Source organism: Mesocricetus auratus, unplaced genomic scaffold (assembly GCF_017639785.1).
Source record: "Mesocricetus auratus isolate SY011 unplaced genomic scaffold, BCM_Maur_2.0 Super-Scaffold_4256, whole genome shotgun sequence".
NCBI lineage: Eukaryota > Metazoa > Chordata > Mammalia > Rodentia > Cricetidae > Mesocricetus > Mesocricetus auratus.
The window spans coordinates 112,689,104-112,716,274 of record NW_024429182.1 but is presented as its reverse complement, the minus strand read 5'-3'; the positions used below and the strand labels follow the sequence as shown (position 1 = coordinate 112,716,274).

General features: G+C 47.6%; 1 protein-coding gene across 9 annotated transcripts in view; it reads right to left on the bottom strand.

Moving 5' to 3' along the window:
* The window catches only part of Arnt2 (aryl hydrocarbon receptor nuclear translocator 2), a 148,849-nt gene that overhangs the window by 86,757 nt on the left and 34,921 nt on the right, over window positions 1-27,171 (bottom strand). For 8 of the 9 annotated variants that reach the window (XM_005077855.4, XM_013118935.3, XM_013118934.3 and 5 more), the window contains exons 2-5: window positions 23,003-23,117; window positions 14,515-14,562; window positions 7,761-7,974; window positions 4,486-4,699 (exon numbers count right to left, since the gene is read on the bottom strand). In XM_005077855.4, coding sequence (XP_005077912.1) covers window positions 4,486-4,699; window positions 7,761-7,974; window positions 14,515-14,562; window positions 23,003-23,117 — 591 coding nt within the window. The remainder of the gene's footprint in view (window positions 1-4,485; window positions 4,700-7,760; window positions 7,975-14,514; window positions 14,563-23,002; window positions 23,118-27,171) is intronic. The other variant, XM_040729052.1, reaches the window with a different exon arrangement.

The window sequence follows — 27,171 nt, the reverse complement described above, 5'->3', positions numbered from 1 at the left end:
ATCTTGAAGCTCTCATGGAAAATGCCTGATGAGAGGCTGTGAGCACAGCTGGCTGAAAATGGCTCCCTGGTGACAGGCTCTCGGAGCAGCTATCGGTGCCCAGACCGGAGCCTGGCCAAATGCTGTGATCCAAGATTCAAAGCATCCTTGGACTTCAGCAAAGCTCAAAGGGAGATAGGAAAGCTTAATCACAGCTGATTGGGGGGACTGACTCATGCACTGGGGCTTTCCAGCTGAAGCCTTGGGGACCAACCCAGCTTGGGTTCTCCCCAAATTAACACAAAGAATCCAGGCTGCGACAGTTGGGAAATGGGGGTTGATTCATAAACAGAAGCTTGGAGTGTCTACAGGTGAGGAGCTGGAGAGAATGCATCCCATGTGACCTGTCCACAGCTGGACAAGATAGGTGTTCATGAATTAATGAATAAATGGTCATTGAAAAAGAAAGGGGGGTAGAGGAACGGAGGGCAGAGGAAGAGAAGAAGGAAGCAGGAAGTTCATTTCTCTTTGTACCCACTTCTACTACTGGGCAGTCTTTTTCAAAGTTACTCCCTATACTGACCCCGAATGCTAACCCAATTACCTGAATGCAGGAGAACCCTGCAGATCTCTAAGCACAAATGAATTTCCTCTTGGAATGCCCACAGATTAACCTCTCCCACATCATCTTTCAGGCTGGAGGACCGAAGACATTCCTCCCAGTGAGGGGCTGGGGTCACCGGCAAAGCACCGCTTGTCTCCACTCACCAGGATCAAGGTTTACCAGAGTTCAACCACCAAGACACTGAGGACTGGCTCCCTCCGCGTTTCCAGGGGGTCTCTGCTGCACCCCTTTGCTTTCTGAACCTGGTGCTTGGCTATATCCAGTTAAGTGAGATGTCTGTTGTCACCTGGAACGCCCCGGGCCTTTCCACGCTCCCCCCAACCCCATCCCCATCCCCACTGAGAGTGACTACTCAGATCACTGGAATCGGAAGTGGTTATTTCTGCAGCCCCCTTCCCCACAAGGCATTCTTTGTTCTGGACAACACTCCGTCTCCCATCAGGATCACTTTAAACACCACTCATTGCTCAGTATCCCTCCTTCCTCCGAAGAGTCACTTCAACACATGAGTCCAAGTGGATGGAGAGGCTAACCTCGAAGCCGGGCTCTGAGGGACCGATCAGGGCAGGACAGAGCAGAGGGATATAAACAGGCTAAGCAAGGCAAGCCTAGAATACACACAGGGGCTTGGGCAGAAATCATTGTGCATGTTAGGTACTGCACAGCCAGAGGCTCCAAGCCCAGAGCTGCACATAAAAGTGTGATGTCACTTGAAAGCCCCACATGAAACAAAGAAAAGGTGCTGGGGAAAAAGACTAAGGATGAATTCACGTTATCTGATAGTTATGCTTCATAAAGCTACTATGGACAGTAGATGAATAAGCACTGAACCATTGCTCCTAAGGGAAGTTCAGGGTTAGGCTCCTGCAAACCCCAATTCATGTTTTTGTCAAGCAGTCAGTACAGAACCTGGTTTATGAGGAGGTCTATTTAAAAACACATCAGCATTCAGTATATATAGCCAGCTGATGAACACCGCTCTCAGAGCCTTCGACCCTGTGCCTGGATACAGGTTATTGGACACACCCCTACTTCCTTCACAAGGCCACTGCTACCTTCCGGAACGGTAGTGACACTACTTCACCACAGCACTGGCCTGCCTTGCTACTGCTCCAGGTTTTAGCCCCTCTCCTCCTACAAGTTTCTAACCAATGGATTAGATCCTATTTGGAAACCTTAGAAGAAAGAATAAAATCAGAGCTGGAAGGAGCCTTGGGAATCTTCTGTGCTGGGATAAGAAGAACAAAGAACAAAGAAGAAAGGAACTTCCCAAGGTCACTAAGTAAAGACCAGAGTGAAAATGAGTCTCCCAGCTCCCTATCAGTGACTGTGTCTATGTTCAACAGTGCTGTTGCTGGCTGAGGGCAGCACTGTTTGTCAGTAATTAGAGTCCAGCACTCATTCACAGAAAAACAAACCACTGTAGTGGTCCACACCCCTGCTGTGCTTCCAGTATCTTCCTACCACCCTTGGTTACACCTGACCAGCTATGGAAAGACTTAGCTCAACAAAGAGCCTCACCATCCCTTCTTGATACCACATCTCTAGGCATCACTGCCTAGGTCCCTGCAGTAGCAGGGCAGGCTGCATACCCTGCTCTGGCTCCCCTCCCTCTTTGTCCCTTCTCTCATTGTGCACACACAGAACATCCCCTCCCCGAGCCTACTTTCAGTACAGATAGTGCTACAAGTCCAATGACTGGGACATCCTTTTTCTAGGAGAGAGGGTCAGAGGAGGGAGACCCCCTTAGTGGAGGGGTTTGCCTGTTCTAGGTAAGCCACCTCTATCCCAGAAGGCCGTGCCCAGCTCCCTGACCCTGCAATCATCACCTTGATTCCTCCAAGTGGCCATATTTACTTATTTCTGACTTCAAACCACAGAGGTTCAGGGACAGAAGGATTTGAGACCCTTGTCCAATAATCAAAGGCATAAAGAAACCCTTAAGAGTTTCTAACAAAAATTTATATTAAATGTACACTTTGGATGTTCAATAATCAACCTCTAGCCTGTCCTGGGCACAGTGAACCCCATGCCCGCCAGCATGCAGCCCTGCTGCAAGGAACTCTTTCAAGCTACTCCCCCAGATCAACAGTCTTGCGTGTATCCTGGAAGAATCCATTTCAGTACGTGACTCTAAGAAAAAACTCCTGTGCCTCTACATCCTAAGCATCAGGGCCCAAGTCTCCAACCCCATGTTCTTTTCAAGAGGACTCTGGCCAGAAAGAGAGCTCAGATCTCTGACTGTCCGCAGCTCCCTGGGAGTCCTCTGAAATCTTCGGGGACTACCTGCATTGTACCAGCTCTGCCTGCACTCCCCCAAAGCCATTTCTACTCATCCAGATGGATGAAGATTTCACACAGAAATGTCCATGAGCCTCTGATGAGCCAGTTAGCAACACCCTTGACCTGAACCTGCCCTGCCCTTGGCCACCACTTCCCCTGTCATCTTCCCCAGCTGGGTCTCCTGAAGGATTTGAAGAAGCCACATCCTGTGGCCAAACACAGAAAACTTGGGGAAAAACCCCAACTCTTTCCAGAGAAGGTGACTTCAGCTTTAAAACCAACACTTCCTGGCTGATGTCTTTTCTCTCTTACAGTTCCCAAGTGTTGAGCTTTATATACTGCCACGTTGTAAGACTTGGGCCCAGTGAGGGAGCAAGGTGTCTTTCTGAGTCTGAGCTAGCATTGTTCTTTCACAGACATGCAAAGATGGCCAAGACACAAACACTGTCCCCACACTAGATCACTATGCGCCGATCACCAGTACTGAGAAAACACTACTGTCCCTCCGAAACAGCTCAACCTCTGCCAGTGTGGACACCACCAGACTGGATTTGATTCTAAGTACTATGGGTAGAATTTAGACCCTCCCTCATAAATTCATAGGTTGAATACTTAACTCCCAGAACCTCAGAATATGACTGCTTTAGGAACAGGGCCTTTAAAGGGGTAATTAAGGTAAATCCGACTTACATGACTGGTGTCCTTCAAGAGTAGGGGAAGTATCAGGAATGCACACACACACACACACACACACACACACACATACACACACACACACACACACACACACACACACACACACACACACACACAGGGGGAAGCACCTGGAAACTAAGGAGGTCTCAAGGGGCACAAACCTGCTGACACCATGACCTGGATGAAATGAACTGAGCACATGCCTGCAACTTTGCAGGTTGACATCCTAATCCCCAAAGTGATAGGAGTATTATGTCAGGAGGCTGGAACCCTTGTGGCCATGCCAGTCCTTTCTACTCTGAGAGGACACACAAGTGACAACATCTCCTAAGACCTGTTGCCCCAACCAAAAGCCATTTTCCCGGCCATGCACCGTGCTTATTAATATTTATGAATTCCCGTTTCTTAACTAAAGCCATGCTGGCATTTTCAGTATATTCTTTTACTTTTATCTTCTATGGAGTGTTTTACTTCCAACCCACTTCCCCCAGTGAATTTTACAGATCTCATTGCATGTGTTTGTATAAAGAGGTGATTTTGAAATAGAGTCTGTTATGTTATGGCAGAACTGACTTACTTAACTATTTCAGTAAGGAGCTGTCTTTCAAGTGGTTAAGGCCTGGGGTGTAAGTGATGGGCATCATATTAATAGGTAGAGACTATATGGGCAGCAAGAACACCTCCTACTGGCCATATGCACTAATTACAGGAAAAATTCCAGGGGCGAGGAAGTGACTCTAAAAATTTTAAGATATTGTGAATGAAGCCCTTACACAAACTAAATAAAATGTGTCACCTCACCTTTAGGATATTTTATGACTTCCAGCTTCCTAATGTATTTACAGGATGAACAATGTTTAAGGTCAAATGGCCATACCCACACAAAAGCTACACTTGCTCACCTGTCATAGAGTTTTCCGAAGTGCACAGCTGCTCTCTCAGCTTCTCCACGTCATCTGGGTGTACCTGTTCGTAGAGAGTGCTCCCAAACCACTCTGACTGTGGCTGGTTCAAAACAGGAGTGACCGAATCAGACACATAGATTACTCTTCCTGTCTCTGCTGCTACCACAAACAGAAATCCATCAGCGGCTTCAAGGATGAGATGTTTCAGCTCCTGGGGAGAAAAGACCATGGTCAGCAAGTGTACTAACAGATCCGGATCCATTATCTTCTCTCAATTAGCAACCTCAACTTCCTTCAGGTAGCTGCTCATTGTGGTGTACAAATGGTTGTGTTGATGAATGTCGTTTCACCTGGTTAGCTTATTTTCTGGAGAAATACACAAAGCTTGCATCATCCCTAAAATGCACTGTCTTTTCTTTGAGGGCATGAATGGGGGAGATTCCCAGTGTGGAGAAATGAGGGAGCAGGTGACAGTGATCAGGGGGTGCTGAGTTGCCAGTTTTGTGACGCTGCAGTAGGGCCCAGCACCCAATGCGTCACAAGGGGTCCTGTGTGGCAGGCAGGAAGGAGAGTGAGGAGAGAAGAGAAAAAGAAGCAGACTGTCAGTCTTCCCACTGTGTGGGGACTTTGTACTCTTGTTCCTCTCATTCTTGAAGCCCTATCATCATCCCAGGGGGTCACAATCAATTTTGCTAAACTGAGATAACCATGCCTAAAGGCAGATCAATGGTAACTATGTATATCCTGGCACATCAAGCTGAATAAAATGCCTGGGCTCCCAGCTTGCAGGAGGTGTGGAGCGTATGCTTCCACAAACACTAGAGACTGAAGCCACCACCCCCACCTTCTCACACTATGTCTGGGCCCCAAAGAACAAAATCGTTCTTTGGCATCAGCAGTAAGCAAGCATTTTCCCCACTCCAGACTCAAAAGCTCAAAGACAATCCCACCCAACAGTCAGGGACAGCTGAGAGGGAGCGAAGGAGAGAGTACGAAGCATTTGGTCAGAGTGACCTCCTAGTGACCCAACTCCCTAGAAGACCTTAACTTCTGGGGGCACAGCCTAGGAATTTTGTGGCTTGTGTGCAGGCACTGCCTGGGGAACAATTCAAACGCATTCAGCCTGGGAAACGAAGGTGGATGCTGACCGTGCAAGCATGTTTCAACCAAAAGTTTACTCTGTCAATTTCCCATGTCACTTCTGCTTCCTGTGTCTCTTCTTTGATGCTTCTGCAGTTCTAAGAGCATCAGCATTTTCCTTCTCAGCATCAGGAAAATCTTCCCAACAGGAAGGTCCTCTTTTAAAAAAATGGGATAAGATGTCTGGGGAGGGAGAGAATTCTATGTCACCGGAAGAGGTTGTGTGGCTTTGTTTGTGCATGCATGTTCTAACCCAATTTACAAGGGCTGCGAGATCCGGTAGGATGGAGACACCCCCACCCCCTCTCCCCATCCTCTCTCCTGAGGTTCATCATCTGAGAGCTCGTTACTCATAACTGGCTTCTCCTCCTTTCTCCATTCAGACAGTATGGCTTTGGAAGTTAAGAAAGCTTCCATTCCATGTCCTTCCACTCAGCTTTACAACTCTGGCATGATATTTAGTGGCTTTGGCTTCTGATATTTCATAAAGTTTACTTTCAGTGAAATTTTTGGAGGTTAAATGAGCTTCTGGTGTGCAGGGCTTAGTAGGTGCTTGCCACACAGTAAGTGTTTACAGGGCTCTGTAAATGCGCATGTGATGGAGAGAATGGCGCGATAGGGCTCGAGGATGTGTACTTGCCGTCTCTCTGCCACCTCCCGTAGTTGCTTAGAGTCCTTTTTGTAAGGATTAAATAAACTCGGAGAAAGCATTCCATACTGACCGCAGTGTTAGCAGTACTTAAAAATAATTTCCATGTCTCACCCTTCATCTTTCATTATAGTAACATCCCTATGCTAACCAGTCTGCACAGGGATGCCTTCCTCACCACATTCACAGAGTTGGGACCTAGCATGGTTTCCATTTTTATAGAGATGGGAATGTGAATGGAAGCCTGACCTTGGGCCACCATGCTCTACATCTCTAAGACCAAATCTGGCCACTCCCTTCTTCCTGAGACCCTCAACATGAAGGACCAAGTTGGGAACATTTAAAAGGCATCAGTGTAGGTAAAGAGCCTGCACCAGACAGCAAAATGACATTGGTTGATCTCCCTCATTCTTCTAAACCTGTGGTCACAGCATTGACAGGCAGTCTAATGATCTAATGTTCCTAGCATGAGCAATGATCCCTCATGCCTTCTCCACTCCTCCCTCTGTATACTGACTTCCTTTGCGCCCATTCTGTGATTCCTTCACAGCCTCTGCCTGAGCACCGCCCCTGGTGCAACCCAGTCGCTTGTGCTCAATTTCATTCGAGCCTAACTTTCTGTCTTGTTAAACATTCCATTACTCAAGATTCCACACATGGAACACTAGCACTTCCAAATTAACACTCCTGACAACCATGTAATGCCACCTCTTTCTCCCGACTCCATCGGCTCGTTTCTGTCAGGTGCTATGGAACTCAGAAAGTCCTAACTTCGTGTTTAGTTAGACAAGTCAACTAGAGCTTCAAGCATCAGCTGGTGCTCACTGTGTCCACCACATGGAGGACAAGGACTTGCAACACAAGCCATCTGGCTCCGGTAAATCCACTTACTAATGCTGCCTTGTTATTTCATGCATTCCTTCTCCCCAGTTAGCATTGATATAAAAGCATGACTTTAGGGAATCTCAATAGACCAGTCTCCGGTTCCTTCTCTAAGTAACTGACCATGCGAAATTCAAGCTTCGACTTCCTCACCTCTCAAACAGTGACGGAGACTAGTGTCTTGCTAGCTAAACTAAATGAACAGCACAGAAAGGTGTGCCTTGCACCAGGACCGTGAATGCCTGCCAGTGCTGGCTGTGCTGGCCCTGTAGCCATCGCCATGACTGCTTTTGTGACTCTCATGGCATGACAATCCTCTCACTACCCTTCCATACAGGAATTATGGTATCAGCACCATCTTCCTGTGTCAGCATGCTCATCACACTGTTTTTTAACCAGTCCTCACTGAGATGTATGGGAGATAAAAGAGCAGAAAATGGAGAGATCTAGCACTCGTGAAGAGAGAGTACTTCTTGCTGAAGAATAGAAGCAAAATGTCTTGCCTTCACCCCTTCCCCAAACCTGACCTCCATGTTCCCACATGCTAAGACCCTCTCCTACTTCCACTGGCCACAACACCAGAAGAGAAACACTGGGGCACCTGCTCAGTGAGGAAGGAAGGCTTGTATGCGCCATCAGTAGATTTGTTTCCGGTGCCCCTCATGGACTTCATGTGTGAAACCGCCATTCGCAGTATGGTGAGCTTGTCTGGCTTCCGGGCCAGTGCACTGCAGGTGGGAACCATGTCGGAGAGCTCCGTAATATATTGAGTCATCTTGTTTCGCCTGCGCCGCTCAATCTCACTGTGGTTCTCTCTTCCCAGAAAGCAAGAGGTCAGGGGGAGGGAAAAAGAGAAGGATCAGACCAGGGGTCAGCAGACACTGGGATAAAATAACTCACTGTTAACATCAGATGGCCAAACTCCTAAGCTTGCTTCTTAATGACTGAGTGCTGAGAGCCCTGACACATCTGTAAGCTTTGTCTATGTGCGCGGGGCTTGGACCCCTGTCACCTCCTTCTTTAAATATGTATTGGTTCTTCCTAAATTACCCACATATCAATGGATTTTTTCCCAGACATGAAAAATTAAGGCCAGGGATCATGGAAGGCCAACGCATCCTAGCAGGCTTTCTGTATATACGCATGATCTTAAAAATCAATGTGTGGGCTCACACCTACAAACGTCGCTCCTGACTGCTTGCATATGTGATTTATGTGCTTCGTGGCATGAAACACTAGAAAATAGCCTGCAACTTATGCTCCTGCAATTTTTTGGTGGTGATAACCCATTCAGTAAGCACCGGTCCTCAAAATAGATAAAACACCCAGTAATCACAAATACCCACACAATCATGCTACTTTCACTTTCAACACAGATTCAATATATCACACGAGACCCCAACATGCCACTGCAAAGCAGGGATGTGTTGAATGCTTCGCCAGCCACAGGCTGATGTAAGTGTTCTAATCTGGCTGAAGGCAGCCCAGGCCAGGCTGAGATGTTTGGCAGGAGTTGTATCAAATGCCTTTCTCCTTAACAATACCCTCAGCTGACAATGGGCTTGCAGTACCTAACACTATCACAAGCCTTACTACACTTTGTGTCACTAAGGAGACCACTGATGATGCAGATTTACTTTATATAAAGCTGTGAACGTGTGTTTGTTCTACATCCAGTGCATTTTCCACAGCATAGTAACAGAACAGGTGCGACCCTTTATTAACCAATAACCAATTAAAAAATACTGCAAGGAGTTACCTAACTCCATCCCTGGGATGCTTAAAATGAAAATCTAACAGGAGGGCCGGAAGAATATTTCTGTGTCTAAGTATTTATTACCTTTAGGCTCAAAAGAGAGTAACAGCCAGCCCCATTCAACACACTTAAGAAAAAGCTGTACCCTGGGATGGAGCAGTGCCTAAAAATACGCCCATGTGTGCTGCTACGGGACGGAGGACTTTGTGGTTTCTCTGGGAAGGAAAGTGACACTAACAGCAAGAAGAGAAGATCCCCAGGCAAGTCTGCTCCACACACTGTATGTGTTCATCAGCTTCGCACCCCATCCTTCCAGGAAGTGGGACAGCATGACAGCCGGGTCCGGTGGTATGATGGTGTGCGTGCTGTGTTTGCCGAGATGCGCATGGCGTGTGCACACAGCAGCAGTCCCTGTGGTGGCCTGCTGGGAGCCTTCTGGAGCATAACTTCCATTCACGGAGTCCCAAGCCAGTCCCCAGTGGAGAGAGGATGACAGAGAAAACAAGGAAGCCCAGCATGGTCTTCCAGCAGCAAGGGCATTGAGTGAGAAGGTGCACTGTGGAACCCAGAGGTGGATTCTGATCACATGCTCTGAAAGGCCTTGGAAGGCAGAAAGAAGGCAGGAGAGAGAAAGACACAGAAGGTGGGGAGGGGGGGCTGGAAGAGGTCAGGGATGGCAGACAGAGTTAGACATACGTGGCAACAGGAGGAGGGGGAGTGCTTTGGAAAGAGGGTCCATCTGGAGGCTTAGGATGAGGAGGCCACATTGAGAGAGGAAGAGACATCCCTGTAGGAAGGGCAGGTCTGCTGCACGAGGAAGCTGAGGAACCTGGAGATTGGGGAGCAGGCCAGACCACAGGAAGACATCTAATGGAAACTGTGCCACAGTGTCAGTTTTAGCTGACCTTTTAGAAAGGTTCACAGGTGGATGAGCCTTGTAGGAGAGGGGAGGAAGACGGGTTCAGACCAGCCAGCAGATTTCTGAGGCCAACCCCAACCCACAGGTATTAACTGTAAAGATCTAAACCAGCCTGTGAAGCACCAATGCTCGTGTATACAGAAAGATCCTCCAGTGTCAGGAAAGTCTACACCTCCAGGCAGAAACGGGCAGAGCTGGTTAAGGAGGGGAAGTCAGGGCCAAGCAGATGAGAAGAGGTTGAGGTGGGGCGCCTACAAGCCAGAGAAAGTGACACAGGCAGGAATTTGGTCAGAGGACTTCTAGCTCTTGAGCACAAGCTGGAATCTCGCCATGGAGAGACCAGAGTCCCTTTCCTCCCCTTCCACAAACAGAGCAGGTCATGTGGTGGAGACCACATGCTTCAGCTGGACATTTGTCCTCGAGACCCAAGGCACCTCCTGGAGGAGCATACCCCTCTCGCAGGCTCACACTTCCCGGGGCCACCCAGAGAAGGTGGTATTCTGAGAGTACAAAGGCTAATGAATAAGAGGAGGTCAGATAGGAAGTTCAGGCACTTCCGGGGAAAGTGATTCAGGCGGGACCCAGAGCTCCCATCACAGCACCTGCCTGCATGTTCCTGTGGGGATCATGTGAGACAGGCTTTCCTCTCTGTGCAGAGCAACCCTCAAGGAGAATCTGCCTGCCCCACCTGGGGTGGAATCAACCTGGAGTCTCTCGGTCTGATGGCTGGGATATCCCACCAGCCCCACACACTTCTCCCTGAGAACCCCTCTACTCCAGAACATATCCTGTCATCCAGAGCCTCTCTGAATCATCAGAACACAGTGGCTACTCTGACTTATCTCTGGGCTATGCTGTCTGTGCCAAAACCTCTCGACTCTTCTCCCTTCCCCATGCCCGTGCTCACTGCCCACTGTGGCTGACACCATCTGCCCCATGTGGCTAAGCCTCCTCCCATCTTTCCTTACCTTCCATCTCAGGCCTTATACTGTAGCCAGACCGACAATTCTCTAAATGTAAGTCTGACACTTAAAGTCCTTCAGAGTGACCCCCAAACCTACAGCTAAGCCCAAAGCTTTCAGGTAGTGTCTGTAGCAACCAGTGGTACCTTATTACCACGGACTAATTTTCTCTATAAACATTGGGAGTGGTCTTTGTGATATTCCTTGACAGATCCATATATAAATTCAATCCGTGGGCTGAAGTGAAGGAAGAGAACAATTAAAGGAAGCTGAAAATTGCATTCACTGACCAGTGCAGGAAATGATACAATAATCATAGATTTTATGAGATAAGCCTGAGGTACTAGCAGTATGTTAAGAACTGAGAACTGCCAGTTGCCCAGCAACAAGATCTGAGAAATAAGTTGGTATGCAGTGATGTGGATGATTTCTTTTGAAGCCCTTAAGGATACAGAGGCGAAAGCAGCATCCTGTGAAAAGAGAATGGCACGTCCCAAGGCCCTATCTACTGGCCCAAGCTTATCTTATCCCCAAGGGAAGGGGATCTGTTAGGCCTGAGACTGTGGTGTCTAGGAGCACCCATAATTTCTGGGAGCCAGGCAGCAGTAGTAAAGAAATCTGCCTCTATATATGTAGGAGAGACAGAGCAAGAGGAGGTAACACCTCTGTTGGACCAAGACAACCTGAAGCCTTGCCTCAGGGGACAAGTGGGGAAATCAAGGACAAAGAAGAAGGTGCAGCTACCTGTGTGTTGACCTGCTTTCTTTTCCAGCTCTGCTGCAAAGGGGCCTCCCGCGTTGCGTTAACTCAGAGCAGTGGGGCATCACAAATCCTGATTAACGCACAGACAAGGAGGCACTTCACAAAGTCTCCCGCTGACCACCAGGAGATGCTGACCCAGTCACCGTATCATTCATTTGTGACCTAAAGGCTAAGGTCCCACAGGACGGTGTGAAAGTATGTGGTGAAGAGGGCTCCCCAAACAGAAGCCTCAATGAATACATGTAGGAACCCCAGAACCCAAGGCACCGAAGGCAGGACTGACCGAGTGGAGCCTTGTCGCCATGTGCCCAGCCTGAGCACCTCTCATTGCCTCACCTGTCACAGGGGGAAGGGGTCTGAGAAGATCCGGTCCTGTAAGTATAAGGCACATGGAGAGTACCATGTGTGACTGTGACTTTTGATGATAGCGTGGGCATGTCAGCTGTCTACACACTGAAACAATACCCGAGACGCCACTTCCAACTGGTGGCAGCTGATGCCCCCTGCAGCACAGGAACATCCTGGGACATTAGAGAAGAATGCCATTCCGTGTTGGCCAGTGTCGTGAGAAGGTCTGGGCATCACTTTGAATGCAGGCTTATAGACTGGCTGTGCTATCAGGATGCTGACCCTTTGAAGGACGGATGACCTTTAAAGGCCCTGGTGTCCTTTAGGGAGGTTTGTGCTTTTCTTTGGTTTGTGATCAGAGTCTTCTAGAGTCAGAGAGTTCATCCCTGTCTGAGGTTAGGAACTGTGAGTTGACGATGGAATTCAAGAGGGAACAGAAGTCAAGCCCAGTGCCAGCGAGTGAAGGCTGCTTCCTTAGGCTGTGCTGGGCAAGGAAGGCAAGTTCTTTATTTCCATTCCTTGAGAAACGCTGGTAATTCTCACTAGACTCGCATCAGGGGACAGAGATCATGGTGCTGCATCTGCCCAGATTATGAATCAACTAATAAGGATGGGGACTGGCTTGTGTCACAGTCCCCATACTTCTCGGGCCCTGGCCGCTGGGATCGTTACGATGGGCTGACTGCAAGCATGGGGGCAGGGAAAGGGAGAGGCCTTGGAGTGCACCTTATCAAGACTGGCAGCAGAATTTAAGCTTCCCCTGGATGGTTAAGGGGAATGTAGGGAGTGGACTTGCTTGTCTCCCCAACTCTGTGCAACCCAGATGTACCCACAAGTCCATCAGCCGTGGATTATTTCAAATGGCCTATTGAAGTCAGTGGCCTCCGGGGTCCTATGAACCCAGCCCTGGAAGTAACAGCACATGCTGGAAGTACATTCCCTCTCCCTCTTGTTTTTAAGGCACAGAGGAGAGGATGTGGTTGAGAGAAGCCAAGGTCTGAAGTTGACTGTGTAACATGTGACTCACTTCAGAGTGTTACACAGCATGGGGCCACTGCCTCCTCACACTCAGGCCCAATGAGCTCTGTGTACCTCGGCTGTTGTTTCATCACTGACGCTGCCACGCACTGTCAGGCAAGCGTCACTCCGTGCTTCTCTTCCTCTTTATTGTCCTGAGACCCAGCAACACTATTTCCTGAGGTGAACGTGCTATGGTATGTGGTCTTGAGGGGAACTTTGACATACAGAACTCAATGTCATTGTTTCCCTCTACAGAAAGGTTGTGTGTGGCAAGGGCAAGCTCTGGCAGAGACGGGGAGGTTAGCTCCTTTCCAGGAATAGAGCACTCCTTGCTATTAAGATACATCTTTAGAAACCAGGACACCTCAAATGGGTCCAGTTGACACAGGAAGAGATGATGCCATGTTCTGCTGGTGAAGCTCACATATTGTTTTGAGAGGAGACCTCAAGGTCATTAATGGGTTAAACATGTGTTCTTATCTCTCATGCTTCAGTTGAGGAAGAAGCTGGGAAATGGATGGATGAGCCATGGGGTGAGGAGATATTTACTGTGGACTTGAAGATTCTGGGAATCCCTGGACAAGAATGAGGCACGGATCCCTCCTGCATTTGTAAAGAGCACTGCTTAGTTCACATGTTGGTTATGGACAAAAAGAACTAAAACATGGAGAAAAGTAGCCAGCCAGCCCCGGGGCTGTGTGGACACCACACTTCTCAAAACTGCTTCAAACAAGCAAGGCTGTCAGTCCCCGTGTGGAGCGTGAACACAGTGGACAGGCACCCTTCACCTGTCACACAGTTCTAATAAGCAAGAAGGAGGTCTGAGTGATGGGGCATCGAGGAAGAAGATGGTACACATGGGATGTATCGTAGGATGGGAGAATGGCACCTTCCTCCAGTACACTCCTAACTGCCCTACAGTACCTCAAACAAGACAGCCCAAAAGAATCAGAAACCATGGCCCACCCTACACCACCAGTACTGGTGACGCAGGAGCTTTCCTACAAGACAGACTACACCCCAGCCAGCCCCACAAAGCCAGCTAAAGAGGCTGTCACACAGTAGCTTCATTGTGAGGACCTTGAAATCAACCCCAAACAGGCTATACATTTCTTGTATTTCTTCTAATTTTCCTTAGTAGAAAAAAAAACATGATTCATATTGATAATTTTCTCTAAACTTGACCCCTAGGTTTTATTTTGTTTTTACGGGAGTCCATTAAAGTTGGTGGACACTGTTTAACTTAAAAGCAAACAGGGTAAAGAACTAGTTACTTGCTCCCCTCCCCTTTTGCTACACTTTTTTGGAGACAGGGCATTGCTCTACAGCTCAGGCTCGCCTTGAATTTGCCATCTGCCTGCCCCACACTCCCACCTGCTGAGATTTTAAGCGTGTACCACCAGACCTGGCTTGGGACATATCATGATTACTAATAACTGCCTGTCACTAGGCCAAATACTGGCACTAAACAAGGCATATGGTCAAAGAATAGGCAATGGTTTACTCAGTGACAAGACCCACTGAGTGCCTGTGCATGCCAGTCATGTGACTGCTGGCTACTGGCTTAAGAAAGGTAAAATAAACTCACCTTGAAAATTTACTGGGACCTTCACCATCTTCGTCGTCAAAGTCCATTCTGAAAGGTCAAAGCCACAAGTGAGCACTGGTTAGAACTTTCAGGAGACTGCAATTAATGACATGAGCTGTGGGAGCAAGGGGACCTTCATCCCATCGCATTGCTATGTAATGCTTCCAACCTTTAGCAGTGCTAAGACAGTATCCCTACAATCTCAGGGAGGAAAGAGTCACAAAACACAGTATACATACTGTTAGTGTGCATACTTTTAGTTTTCTGGTCAGAAGTGGGAATGCTCAGTGTCAACTTGTCCCCCTAGAACATGTCTCAGATCACCAAAGCATGGCTCAGTCCATGTTGGGGGAAAGACATCAATGTTTCTTGTCTCTCAACGACTCTGGGGTATATGGGCCCCTCCATAACATGCATTCCATATCAACACATCATTTCTAAAATTTCTGGTATATTGCTCAAGGTATTTGAGAAACAGGAAGCCCAAAGGGTGATGAAGGAATATTAAGGAACAGTGAACTTGTCTAAGAACACTGCTTGTGACTTGGTGAGTCTCTGTGAACCTCAGGGCGAAGGTTATTTCAGACCACTATTTTGTTATGCCCAGGACCAAACATGAAGCTGTTGAGGAGGAAATGGTCATATGATATCAAAGTCACTCAAGTAAGCAGCTGTTTGCTCACCGAGCTATTCTTCAGACCTCTTCCTTACTGGGCCTCCCCGTGGAAACATCAAACAAGGTCTTGCTGAATTCTTGCTTAACTAACATCCCAAATGTTCCTTCTCAAAACTCCACATTCCTCTACTGTCAGCAAATACTAGTCTGGCAGACGTTAGGGCAGAGGGGGAACTTAGCTGTGATCAAGCACACTCAGGGTTTCTGAGGAAGAAAATGAGACACCTACAGTAAGTGTGACTCTTGAGTGGGGCATCTCAGGTCCTGAACTGCCCTGCTTGTTCTTAGTATGCCTGAAGGATTTGGTGAGGCATATCCTCGTGATCCAAGCAGAAGGGAGGCTAGTCGCCTGGAAGCTACAGCTGAGGAATTCCATGTTTTAGCGGCTTATTATGAGAACGGAGTGTGCTGGGATACACAGTGAGATTCTGCCCAAAAATAAACAAAGAATGGAGTGTGTGCCAGAAGACCACAGCTACAGAGGCCAGAACTTCTGGACCCTCATAGGGAGGGTGACCCAAGAAAGGCACAGGGAACCTAGGTCACCAGGAAGCAGTCATGATACAGTAAAGAGTCATTCTTGTACGCATACCCCAAGACGAACCCCAGTGAGATGTATGGTGACCTCTGGGCTTTGGAATAACTTGGAACTAGGGTCAGATATGGCAAAGTGAAGGGATGGAGGGACGGAGGACAAGCATTTTTTGCATGTCTTTGTCCTGGATTATGCACAGTGCAGTCTGAGCTGACATGGTTTTGCCCAGAAATTGCCTGATGGGACCCTTCACCCACTTGGATCCTGATCCTCAAAAGCCAGCTGTCCTAATACTAAGAATAAGGGATGGGGGGAATGGCAGTTGTGATGAGAGAGATACCTGTGTACAAAGAGAAAGGGAGATGGTCAAGAAGAATCAGTGAGACAGGTAAAAGACCACATGCAGGCCACCAGGGAAACAGACAAGCACGATCCTCACAGTATCACTACGGAAGTCCAGCACTGGACTGCAGAACCATCTACAGGACAAGTGGAGCTGATGTGGTGATTCTGAACGAAGAAAACTCATTAGTATCCTGTATAATTACTATGCTATCATTTCACCTTCCTGGAAATTACATGTGGGAAATAACCATTAAAAAAATAAATAAAAATAACTGAGGCCAGTTGAATTTTGCAGAACCACACTGCCACCTAGTGCTCATAAAGTGAAAGATCAACCTTTCTTCCTTCATAAAAACCCACCATAAATTCCAAAGAACTTGGGATTTATCAAAACCTCAAATGGGTGTGAGATGCACATATCTTTAAAATTCCATCCAGTTCGATTCCTCAGAAAAATGGGAATAAACCTACCACAAGATCCAGCAACTCCACTCTTAGGCGTATATCCAAAAGATTCCCATTCATACAAGGATGTCTGTTCCACTATGTTCATAGCAGTATTATTTGTAATAGCCAGAACTTGGAAGCAACCTAGATGCCCCTCAACCGAAGAGTGGATAGAGAAAATGTGGTACTATTCTGCAGAAAAAAACAATGGAATCCTGAAATTTGCAAGCAAATGGATGGCACTAGAAGACACCATCCTGAGTGAGGTAACCCAGTCACAAAAAGAGAAATATGGCATGTACTCCCTCATATATGGATTTTAGACATAGAGCTGGGGAGTCCCAGCCTACATTCCCATGGCCAGAGAGTCTGGGAAACAGAATCTTCATTCAGTGGCTGATGGAAGAAGAGGCAGACTCCCATGGCTAAGCACTGAGCTGAACTCAAGAAATCCAGTGACAGAGAGGGAGGACTAATGACCAAAGGGGTTAAGACTGGGCTGGTTTAATCCCTAGAAACAGCTGACCTGACAAGGGTTAGCTCTTGAATCCCAGACTGATGCCTGGGAATCCAGCATGGGACTCATCAAGACCCCCTGAATCTGGGTGTCAGTGAGGAGGCCTAGGTAATCTATTGAGCCTTGGGTAGTAGATCAGTATTTATCCCGGGTATGGTATACAAATAGACTTTGGGCTCCCATCCAACAATGAGAGATGCACTTTCACCCTGGACTCTTGGGGAGGGTCTAGGCCCTGCCCTGGATGAAATGACAGACGATGGACACCCCCATGGAGGGCCTCACCCTCCCTGGGGAAATGAGGGGACATTGGGGGGGGTTGGTGGGAGGGTGTGGTAGGAGGGGAGGGAAAGGGAGAGAGACCTGGAATTGACATGTGAAGCAAACTTGTTTCTAATTTAAATTTAAAAATAAAATATATAAAAAAAATTCCATCCAGTTCAATTTGATATTAAATTTTCTGTAACTCTGTGTGTTTGTTTTTGCACTTCTGTGTTTGCCTGTGGAGGTAGAGGACTCTCTCGCCTTCTACCATGTGAATCAGTTATCAAACTTAGGTCACCAGATCTGGCAGCAAGTGCCTACCACTGAGCCATCTTGAGGGCCATTGATAGGATTGTGATCATCAAAGTCCTACAAAACACAGCTTTCTTTATCCAATCCCCTATGGAGCAGATAAATGGGGATGTGAGCTCTGTAGTTAAGGGACATAGCTTGGCCAGGTGAGACGCCAGTCAGGTAGAAGGCAGAAGAAAAGGATGCCTCGTGTGGATCCAGAGTTTATTGGAGTCCATTGGGAACTTGGAGTCATGATGTGTCTATAAAAATTAAAGGCCAAGAAATTATGGCTCCCACCTGTACACATGTGCAATCACACACATGCAGCATGGAGAGGAACAGTACCTACCACCTGTACACATGTGCAGGCACACACATGCAGCATGGAGAGAAACAGTACCTGCCACCTGTGAGTGTGTATGCAGTCACACACATGCAGCATGGAGAGGAACTGCACCTGCCACCTGTGAGTGTGTATGCAGTCACACACATGCAGCATAGAGAGGAACTGCACCTGCCACCTGTGAGTGTGTATGTAGTCACACACATGCAGCATGGAGAGAAACTGTACCTACCACCTGTGAGTGTGCATGCAGTCACACACATGCAGCATGGAGAGGAACTGCACCTGCCACCTGTGAGTGTGTATGCAGTCACACACATGCAGCATGGAGAGGAACTGCACCTGCCACCTGTGAGTGTGCATGCAATCACACACATGCAGCATGGAGAGAAACTGCACCTGCCACCTGTGAGTGTGCATGCAATCACACACATGCAGCATGGAGAGGAACAGTACCTACCACCTGTGAGTGTGTATGCAATCACACATATGCAGCATGGAGAGAAACAGTACCTACCACCTGTACACATGTGCAGTCACACACATGCAGCATGGAGAGAAACAGTACCTACCACCTGTGAGTGTGCATGCAATCACACACATGCAGCATGGAAAGAAACTGCACCTGCCACCTGTGAGTGTGTATGCAATCACACACATGCAGCATGGAAACAGTACCTGCCACCTGTGAGTGTGTATGCAGTCACACACATGCAGCATGTAGAGGAACTGGACCTGCCACCTGTGAGTGTGCATGCAGTCACACACATGCAGCATGGAGAGGAACTGCACCGGCCACTCGTGCATGCATGGATCCACACTTGGCAGCAATTATGTTTAGTAATTTGGAAAAGCATGAAGTGACCTATTAGATAATCCAGGACCCCCACATGATTGTTGAGATCTTCAGGACCATTCCACAGTCTCACTAGCTCACGGGTGTACACACACGCACATACACACACATACACACACACACACACACACACACACACCACTGCTCCTGACTAAACAAAAGACCTCAAAACAACCTTGCCCCAGGTGCTCCTTCGCGTCTCTGCCACCATGCCCAACTTTAAATATGACTACAATTAGCTGTGCCTATTATTCTGCTATGAAAAGTGTAAGTAAATAAATCATCCTTTATTTTATATCTTTTATGTTTCTCATTATACTGAAACATCTGGATAATAAAAGAAATCAAAATATGACTTTAAGCCCTATTGTATTCACTCTAAGAAAACGAAGTAGCTTTTAGAGTGATCTGAGAATGGGCGGTCGAGTCTTCCAAAGGTGAGCTGAAATCACACTTGACCCCACTTTCCCGCCAGTGAGCTGGACTAAGCAGCCTCGATAGGCATTTCTGAGCATAACCTATGTGAAAAGGAAATGACGAGCATCTCCCAAGCAGAGATTCCTTATAAATAGCAGTGCAGCATCAAATGTGTGTTTTCACACAGCATTCCCTTTTGCTACGGCAAACAAAGACAAAGGTCATCCCAGTACAGCTGGTCAAACAGTGGCTAGCAGGAGCAATCCTGGGCCCCTGGGCCACCAGTCCCCAGAACAGAGCAAAGTGACAATGTGTCTGAAAACGTTCTTCCTTCAGAGCCTGGATCTGCGGGTTGGTATTACAGTCAAACTACACATTTAAACTTGAGGAACATCCACTTACAGATACAAACCTCTCTCCTTCTTTTCTCCTTCCTCCCTTCCTCCTTCCCTCCCTCCCTCTTCCTTCTCCCCTCTCCCCCCCACTCTCTCTTTCCTTTAATATTTTTAGTGGGGTCTCACTATGTAGACCAGGCTGGCAGGCTGGTCTTGAACTCTGGAGCCTCCTGCCTCAATCTACCCAGCACTGGGAATTTTCCCTCAATAACGGTGTCTTAGAAGCTCAGCCCTGGGATGCAAAGCAGTGGCAGGAGCTAATACATTCCTGCCCATCCCTGTCTGCAGCCTCCACCCTCCATGCCAATGGCTCCTTTGGGCTAGGCTGAGCTTATGTATGGCTTCACTCATCACTGCTGCTTCCTCACTAAGGTTAAAAGTGGCCAGTTCGCCCTGAGGGAGCCTCCCAGACCCCTTGCTGAGCTTGGAGAGGTCACAACAAGAATGTATGTCAGGTGACTTGCTTCAGCTCCTTTCTCCCACACATGTGGAGCTACTTTGGAAAGAATCTGAAACTTCTGAACCTTCACCTTGTGTCCTAGCTGCCAGCCGGAGAGCAGAACCCTGCTGAGACTCTCACTGCTAAGCCTCTCAGTAAGTGGGAAGAAAGCCCAGGCAGGAAGAACGAACAGCACTAGGCCAGGCACACATCCGGGAGGATTCAAAGTCCTCAGGGGTCAGCTCCACGAGGCAGTGAGGCACTAGAGAGGAATGGATGGCTGTCCCAGCACTTGGCACACTTATCTCCATGAGAGTGACCATCAGGGGAGACAGCTAAGACTTGGGAAGGAATGGGGTGGGGATACTAGTGCTGCTGTTTTCTCTCTCCTGACACCCTATTCTCTTCCGTCTCCCTCTCTTGGAGTCTCTTCAAGGGTGTCCCACAATCTTAACAGAAGGAGCAGTTGGAGACACCATGCTGGTGACAGTGACAACAAACAACAGTCAATGCCAGCCATGGCACAAGGCCCTGATGGAGCTGTCTGCCTTTTGATACACACAGCCTCCGCCTGTGTCTCACAATGGAAAGGATCGCCATCAGGGTAAAAAGATGTAAAAAAAAATCCCAGATGCAAGAGTTACTATGGAAACAGGTCTTTAAAAATGGAGGTTCTCCTTCTTAGACCCAGATGAATCTCTAAGCCATGGGGTCTTCTCCCCACAGTCTGGCAGGAAGAAAGGGCAGACAGCATACAGACCCCAAGAAAGATGACAAGGGGGACAGGTTTTCTGGTAAAAGTCCAATTCTTTGGTCTGCCTTCAGAGAGCCCCTGCCTCATGTTGCAGCAGAATGTTGGTGGCCATTGCCCACCTACCTTCAGCTCTGCTTTCTTTCCTAGTAGAACGCTTCCTCAGCTGTATGTGGAATGGAACCAAAGCCTAAGTGTCAGCCTACCCGGAGCCCTCGCTAGCTTCTGATACCATGGTGTGTGTGTGTGTATGTGTGTGTGTGTGTGTGTGTGTGTGTGTGTGTGTGTGTGTGTGTGTGTTGGTTGGAATGAGATGTCAATATCTCCCACAGTCTCACACCTTTGAATACTTGGCCCCTTGGGGGGCCCTTTGGGGGGAGGCTTTGGAAGTATAGCCATGTGTCCCTGAGGTTTCAAAGGCCACGTGTCATTCCCAGTTCACTCTCTGCTTCTTGTTTGTGGTTTCTGATGTGAGCTCTCAGCTGCTGTAGTTGCAATGCCTGGGCCCGTCTTCTCTAAGTTGCCTTGGCCGTGGTGTGTCTAAGCAGTGGAGAAGGAACTACAGCAGTGTGTGCAATGACAACACAGGGCAGCTACTAAGTCCTACATGAGACCGACCACCTTAAGTGCAACGCAGGCAGCAGGGTTGAACTCCAGGATTGGTTCGGACCCTGCAGGCCAAGGTGGAAATCTGCTGGGTGCACACCAACCCAAACCATAAGGAGACAGAGGCTCACAGACCCCGCCCCCAGCACAGGGAGGGTTCATGGGTCTTCAGCATGGGGTGGGAGAAAGTCTAGACTTGCACCAACCTAAAGTGCCCTTTGCAGAGCCTAGTGTGGTCTCTTCTGGAAAAAGATGAGGAGGAGCAATGGAGTTTCTCTCTAAATAGTGTGAGTTAAGATAGTAACATTTGAAATAATCTGGACTTTTTTAATTGAGAAATTTATATTTTAACACTGTACACATTCCTTTATCAAGCTATACAGCAGAACTCAGTCTACAGTTAGTAAGAACAATGGCTCAGATAGCAGGCAGCTGTACACAAAACCCCAGAGGCAAGCAGCAGCCCTTACCAGGCAACTTCTGAGGAGACCCAGCAGCAGCAGACAGAACACTGACTCCCTCAGAGAGTGTGCAGGACCAAGGCTGGCCTTGCCACCACACTCAGACTCTCAGCCCCTGAACTCTCAATGACTATGTACCTCTCAGGCCCTTTCCCAAAGACCCCAGTACGCCAGCAGTCCTCATCATCAGCTGGCACTATAATACTATACTGTTTCATCCTGTCCCCACTCTATCCCAGAGCCTGTGTGCACTTGCCCCCTTGCCTCTGTGCCTTTTTAAGCACACAGGGGTTGGAAGAGGCTCTTGGAATTAAACTCCTGGACCATTTCAACATGGGTCCAGCCTGCAGTCTTGGGGCTATGGAAAGTGTGTTCTGTCCTCACGGGATGGAAAGCTGCAATCGTGGGCAGAGTGTGTGATCAGAAGCTGAACAACATCATGAGACAGCGTTTTTTATTAATTACTAAACTGAAAATTAAAAAAGGTCAGTGGGGAGCGGGGTTCAGTAATATACTCATCTGGAAAATACCAGCTGTTTTTCCTTTGGTTGGTTTGATTTGGGCTCTGGGTATAGATGCTAACTTCATTCAACACAAGAGGTGCCAGTTTTGGTTTTATCTGCTCAAAAGTGGTCTGTGACCCATCAGAACCAGTAGAGTCAACAGAGCTTACTGCTTATTCTCTTTATTGTCTGAGCAATATTCAACACATCTATCTAGCTGGCATTTGGGCGCTGGATCTTGGCCAAAAGAATTCCTGCATATTCCTAGGAAAGATGAGCATTGGAGGGAAGGCTGGAGGGCTCCAGTTAGATCATTTACAGTTCCTGGGGCTGGAATGTTGAAGCAGTTGAGGACTAACTCCTTCCTTCAGAGAACTAGCATAAGCAAGGCCCAGCAGGACCCCTCAGCACACCCTCCCTACAAGGACAAGCAAACAAAATTCCCAGCTGGGTGCTAGGACTCAGAAAACTTAGGCAAATCATGTGCATATTTAGGACTCTTGCAAAATCTAAACAGGATGCTAACTGCTGAGCTTTTATTCCCAAGGAGGGGGGAAAAAAACAATACTTTGCTAACAGGTCAAAAGCATTGCTCAACTTTTACCAAGGCCAGTTCCTGGAAACACTGGGTCTGCTTACCCGGATCGCCGCTTTCCTCCTCGGGCAGGCATGGCCCCTGCCATCCTCACCTGTCCAGTGGCAGCCATGGGGGCAACAGGCAAGGTCACAGATCCTGGTATGTCTGAAGCCATTTCTGGAAGTCAACAGAGACCAGAAGTTTTGTTAATGACAGAAAAACCCAGTAACAAGCAAGAAAGCTGTCACATTGCTCCAAAAAAGCCCGTCTGGGAGGGAGTCCCAAGGACCTGGTGCTGTGGTCACTTTGCTCACTGCCAGTCACTTAATTGGGCTAGTCCTGGGTTCCCTGGCCTCTGTTTGACCTCTTGGCAGTACTCCCAGCTGCATGCTCAAATCAATGGCTAAGCCGCATGAGAGCAGCTTTGCAGCAGGTAAGGGACTCATGTCTCTCAGACACCAGTAGGCTATCTAGGTAGAAGGGAAATCTGAGGTTTGGGAGAAGATACAGCTGGCACCAACCACAGCGCTTGGGACAGGGCTAAATCTAAAACCTGTTTGCCTGGAGCAGTAACCGTGACCCCCACCTTTGCTTCCACACAGAGCCTAGTCCCCCGCCAACCCCAGTGTGGATTCAGAAACCCTGCTTGCCAGACTCCATGGATTCAGGGACATTAAGAGTCTCCCAGAGGCACAGGGTCTCCCTAGCCAAGGCTTTCCAGGAAAAAATACTAATTTAAAGAGAGCGAATGTTGGCGACAGAAGGGAATAAATTTCTTTTCCTATTCATCATGGTTAGCATATTGTTTCTAATAAGCCAGACATCTTTGGAATCTCTTTCACACCAAGTTAAACATCCTTATTTCAAATCAATCACCCTGTCAAAAAGTTTCTTCTTCACGCTTTCTGGGCTGTCAGCACCTTGTACTGACAAAGTCCCTATCAAGATAAACCCTTGGAGTGGCTTTGCTGACAATGCCCATTGTTCTCATTGTTCTTTCCATGCCTTCTGCTGTGGTCACTCTTCTTAGCTCAGTCCTTTCTGGGGCTAGAGGGGACACAGTGGTCTATAAAGATATACTTCAGCAGGAGAGTTGGGGATAAAGTGTGCATTGGGCTTCTCTGAGGACAGAAAGAATGACCACTGAGGCTGCTGCTGCACTTTTCCTGGGGCTATCACTATAGAAACTAGGAAGCCATGTGACAGCTATCCTACAGGCAAAACACACACACACACACATTTGAGCCATCCCACTCTGAACCTTTGAAATCTGATGATACTGATAACAATCTTAAATATTCACAAAGTTTTGAGTACTGTGGTGGTCTTGAGTGCACACATTGGGAAGTATAGGAAAATAATCCCTCACTTGGGCAGTTCCTGGGTTTGTGACTGTGATGTAGCAGTTACAGCGACGCCCTGACAGGTTCATCACAACTTGCTTCTGATAAGGTATGCTATGTCTCTCTGAAATAGCAGCTGAAAGCCCCAGGTTCTATTGTGTCTCAAGCTGGAAGTCAGGGCTGTCTGTGGTAGACAAGGTGAACCTACAGGTCATAACATTCTAAAGCAAGTTCTCCAGAGTAGTCATCCCTTACCATTTTCCAGGGGCAAGGGCTCCAGAGGAAACACACCAGGAAAAGCTGAGCTTCCATCTCCTATATTAAAAAATGCCAATGCCCATTGCACACATACTGAGAAATCCCATGTAAAGAAGTTACTTTAACTTGGATTAATCCAGTAGATAATAAATGTCTAGGGTTCTGGAAACAACATTTATTGCCTGCTGTGCTAGTGCTCCATGCAACATTAGTTTTAGCATTTTGAAGCCAACCACCTCAATGCCTGTGAGTAAAGGGAACATCTGAGTGGAATTGATCTTGACCATCATCTGCAAACCTCCAAAGGTTCATTGCTTCTCTGGGCCAGTCACTTCCAGCTCAGAGTAGGAGGGGTATGGCAACTGAAAGGCATACCTGGTATAGCAAAAAAGATAATAACCATTGAAGTTTATTTTAGGAAAACAAAATTGCCAATTGTGATCCAACTTGCAGAAAGTAAAAGCTCCCCAAACCCTGGCTGGCAAGAAAATGGGGGAGGTAATTTAGAAGTTCCATTCCTGTCTTTAGACAGATAAGGGACACAAGGCAAAGACCATGAGATGGCTTTGCGCAAGTGTCCCGTTGACCAATGAATGTCCATCCTGCCATCACCCTAAGAGCATCTCTCTCTCTCTCTCTCTCTCTCTCTCTCTCTCTCTCTCTCTCTCTCTCTCTCTCTCTGTCTCTCTCTCTGTCTCTCTCTGTCTCTCTCTCTCTCTGCTCTCTAGCTCCTCCCTATGAATACATTTCAGTAACAATGACCTAAGGAGGGCTAAGAGGAAGACCAAGCTGATCTGCAGTCCAACAGTTCTAAAAGCCGCTCAAACAGGTGCTTGCCACCAGAATGACTGGGTTACTATTGGTCACAGTGCCATCTATGACATGCTCAAAACACCTATCTTATAAAGTTATATTTTAAAATTAAGAATAATGTATGCAGCAAGCCTAACACAATGTCTGGGAAAATAAATATTCAGACAGCATAACTAAAGTTATGAACACAGTGCTGGTAAACGGCTTCGCTTGGTGCTGGGATTTAATTGGGATGAGGAACTGGTGTGAGACAGGCATTCTTTGTGATGAGAGGAAATCTGTCCCGTGTCTACTTTTCACAATTACTTAAGGAAGAGATATTCCATTTTAATCCAATGCCATCTTAGTAACCAAAATACACTTCTAGATATCAAATAAACCAAATGGAAGATGTAATCTTTGAGACTTGCATTCATGTTAAAGGTTAAATGTTTCCAATGTTGATGGTTTAGGAGATATCTTTAATAGATTCCAGCAAAATAGAAAACAGGTCTCTTTCCTCTGCCTGTGTACACCCATGTGGTCTGCTGGTACCTCTTCTGGAAAGGTAACTGCCTGCTTTTCCAAACTGGCAGCTGTCCCCTTTAACTGATGTACAACCAGGCAAAGACTGCCAGATTCTTCTAGAAGATGCTGCAGAAGTGTTCCTGGCTAGGTCTAAACCATGACCTGGTACCAAATACAGCCAAGCTGCCCAAACACTGACAAGCAGAATCACCCTATGGAGCAGTGTTGATTTGCTTCAGGGTTTCTGAATTTCACACTCAAGTAAGGGGAAAGGTACCCTGGTGATCACATTGAGTCAGAAGAAATCACCCTTTGTAGCCAGTAAGATGAACAGAGCAGCCCTGTAACTGTAACTGGGGCCCATGAAGACAGTCTTCTGGGAAGGCAATGTAGCAGCGTGAATACAGACATTGAAGTATCCAGGCCCCACAAGCCAGTCTGGGGACTGAGGAGGTGTGTGGTGTGCAGTGGTGTGTGTGTGTGGTGTGTGTGTGTATGTATGTATGTACATAAATGTTTGTACATGTATGCATATGTGTGCCGAAGTCAGTTTTACACTGGTTGGGTGTCATCCTCAATTGTTTGTCACCTGCATTTTTGTTTGTTTATTTGGTTTTTGGAGACAGGGTTTGTCTTTACAGTCCTAGATGTCCTGGAACTTACTTTGTAGACCAGGTTGGCCTTGAACTCAGAGACTTGCCTGCCTCTGCCTCTGGAGTGCTGGGATTAAAGGTCACCACCACCTGGTTGCCACTTGAATATTTGAAACAGTGTCTCACTGAAACTGGAGCTCACTGATTCAGCTAAGCTGCTGGCAGTGAGACCCAGGGATTCCCCCTGTCTCTGTCTCCCTAGTGCTGGGACTACAGACATGCACCCCCATGCCTGGCCTTTTCCATGTGTAGTTCTGGGGATCTGAACTCAGGTCCTCATGCTTGTATAGAAAGCACTTTACCAACCGAGCCATTCCTGAACACCACCTGCTATTTTAATATTACTTCAATGATGTGTTAATTGAGTATCACAAACACAATAGCAAATGTTAAAACCTTGTCAATGCCCTTTCCAACAGGCATGCCCAGTGACCAACAGATTGGCTCAGTAACAATGACAGGGTTTTGCTCAAGATTTATACTGGGTACTGTCTTCCTGGAACCCTGCCACCTTCCTGTCATGAGCTTGACTTCCATCCACCCATGAAGTGGATACAAAGGCATCCCTTGCCACAGACTGGAGAACTCAGCAGGGAGAGGTGGGTGCCTAGTCACAGAGGGAGAGAGGGGCAGAGCCTGCACACATTCTAACCACAA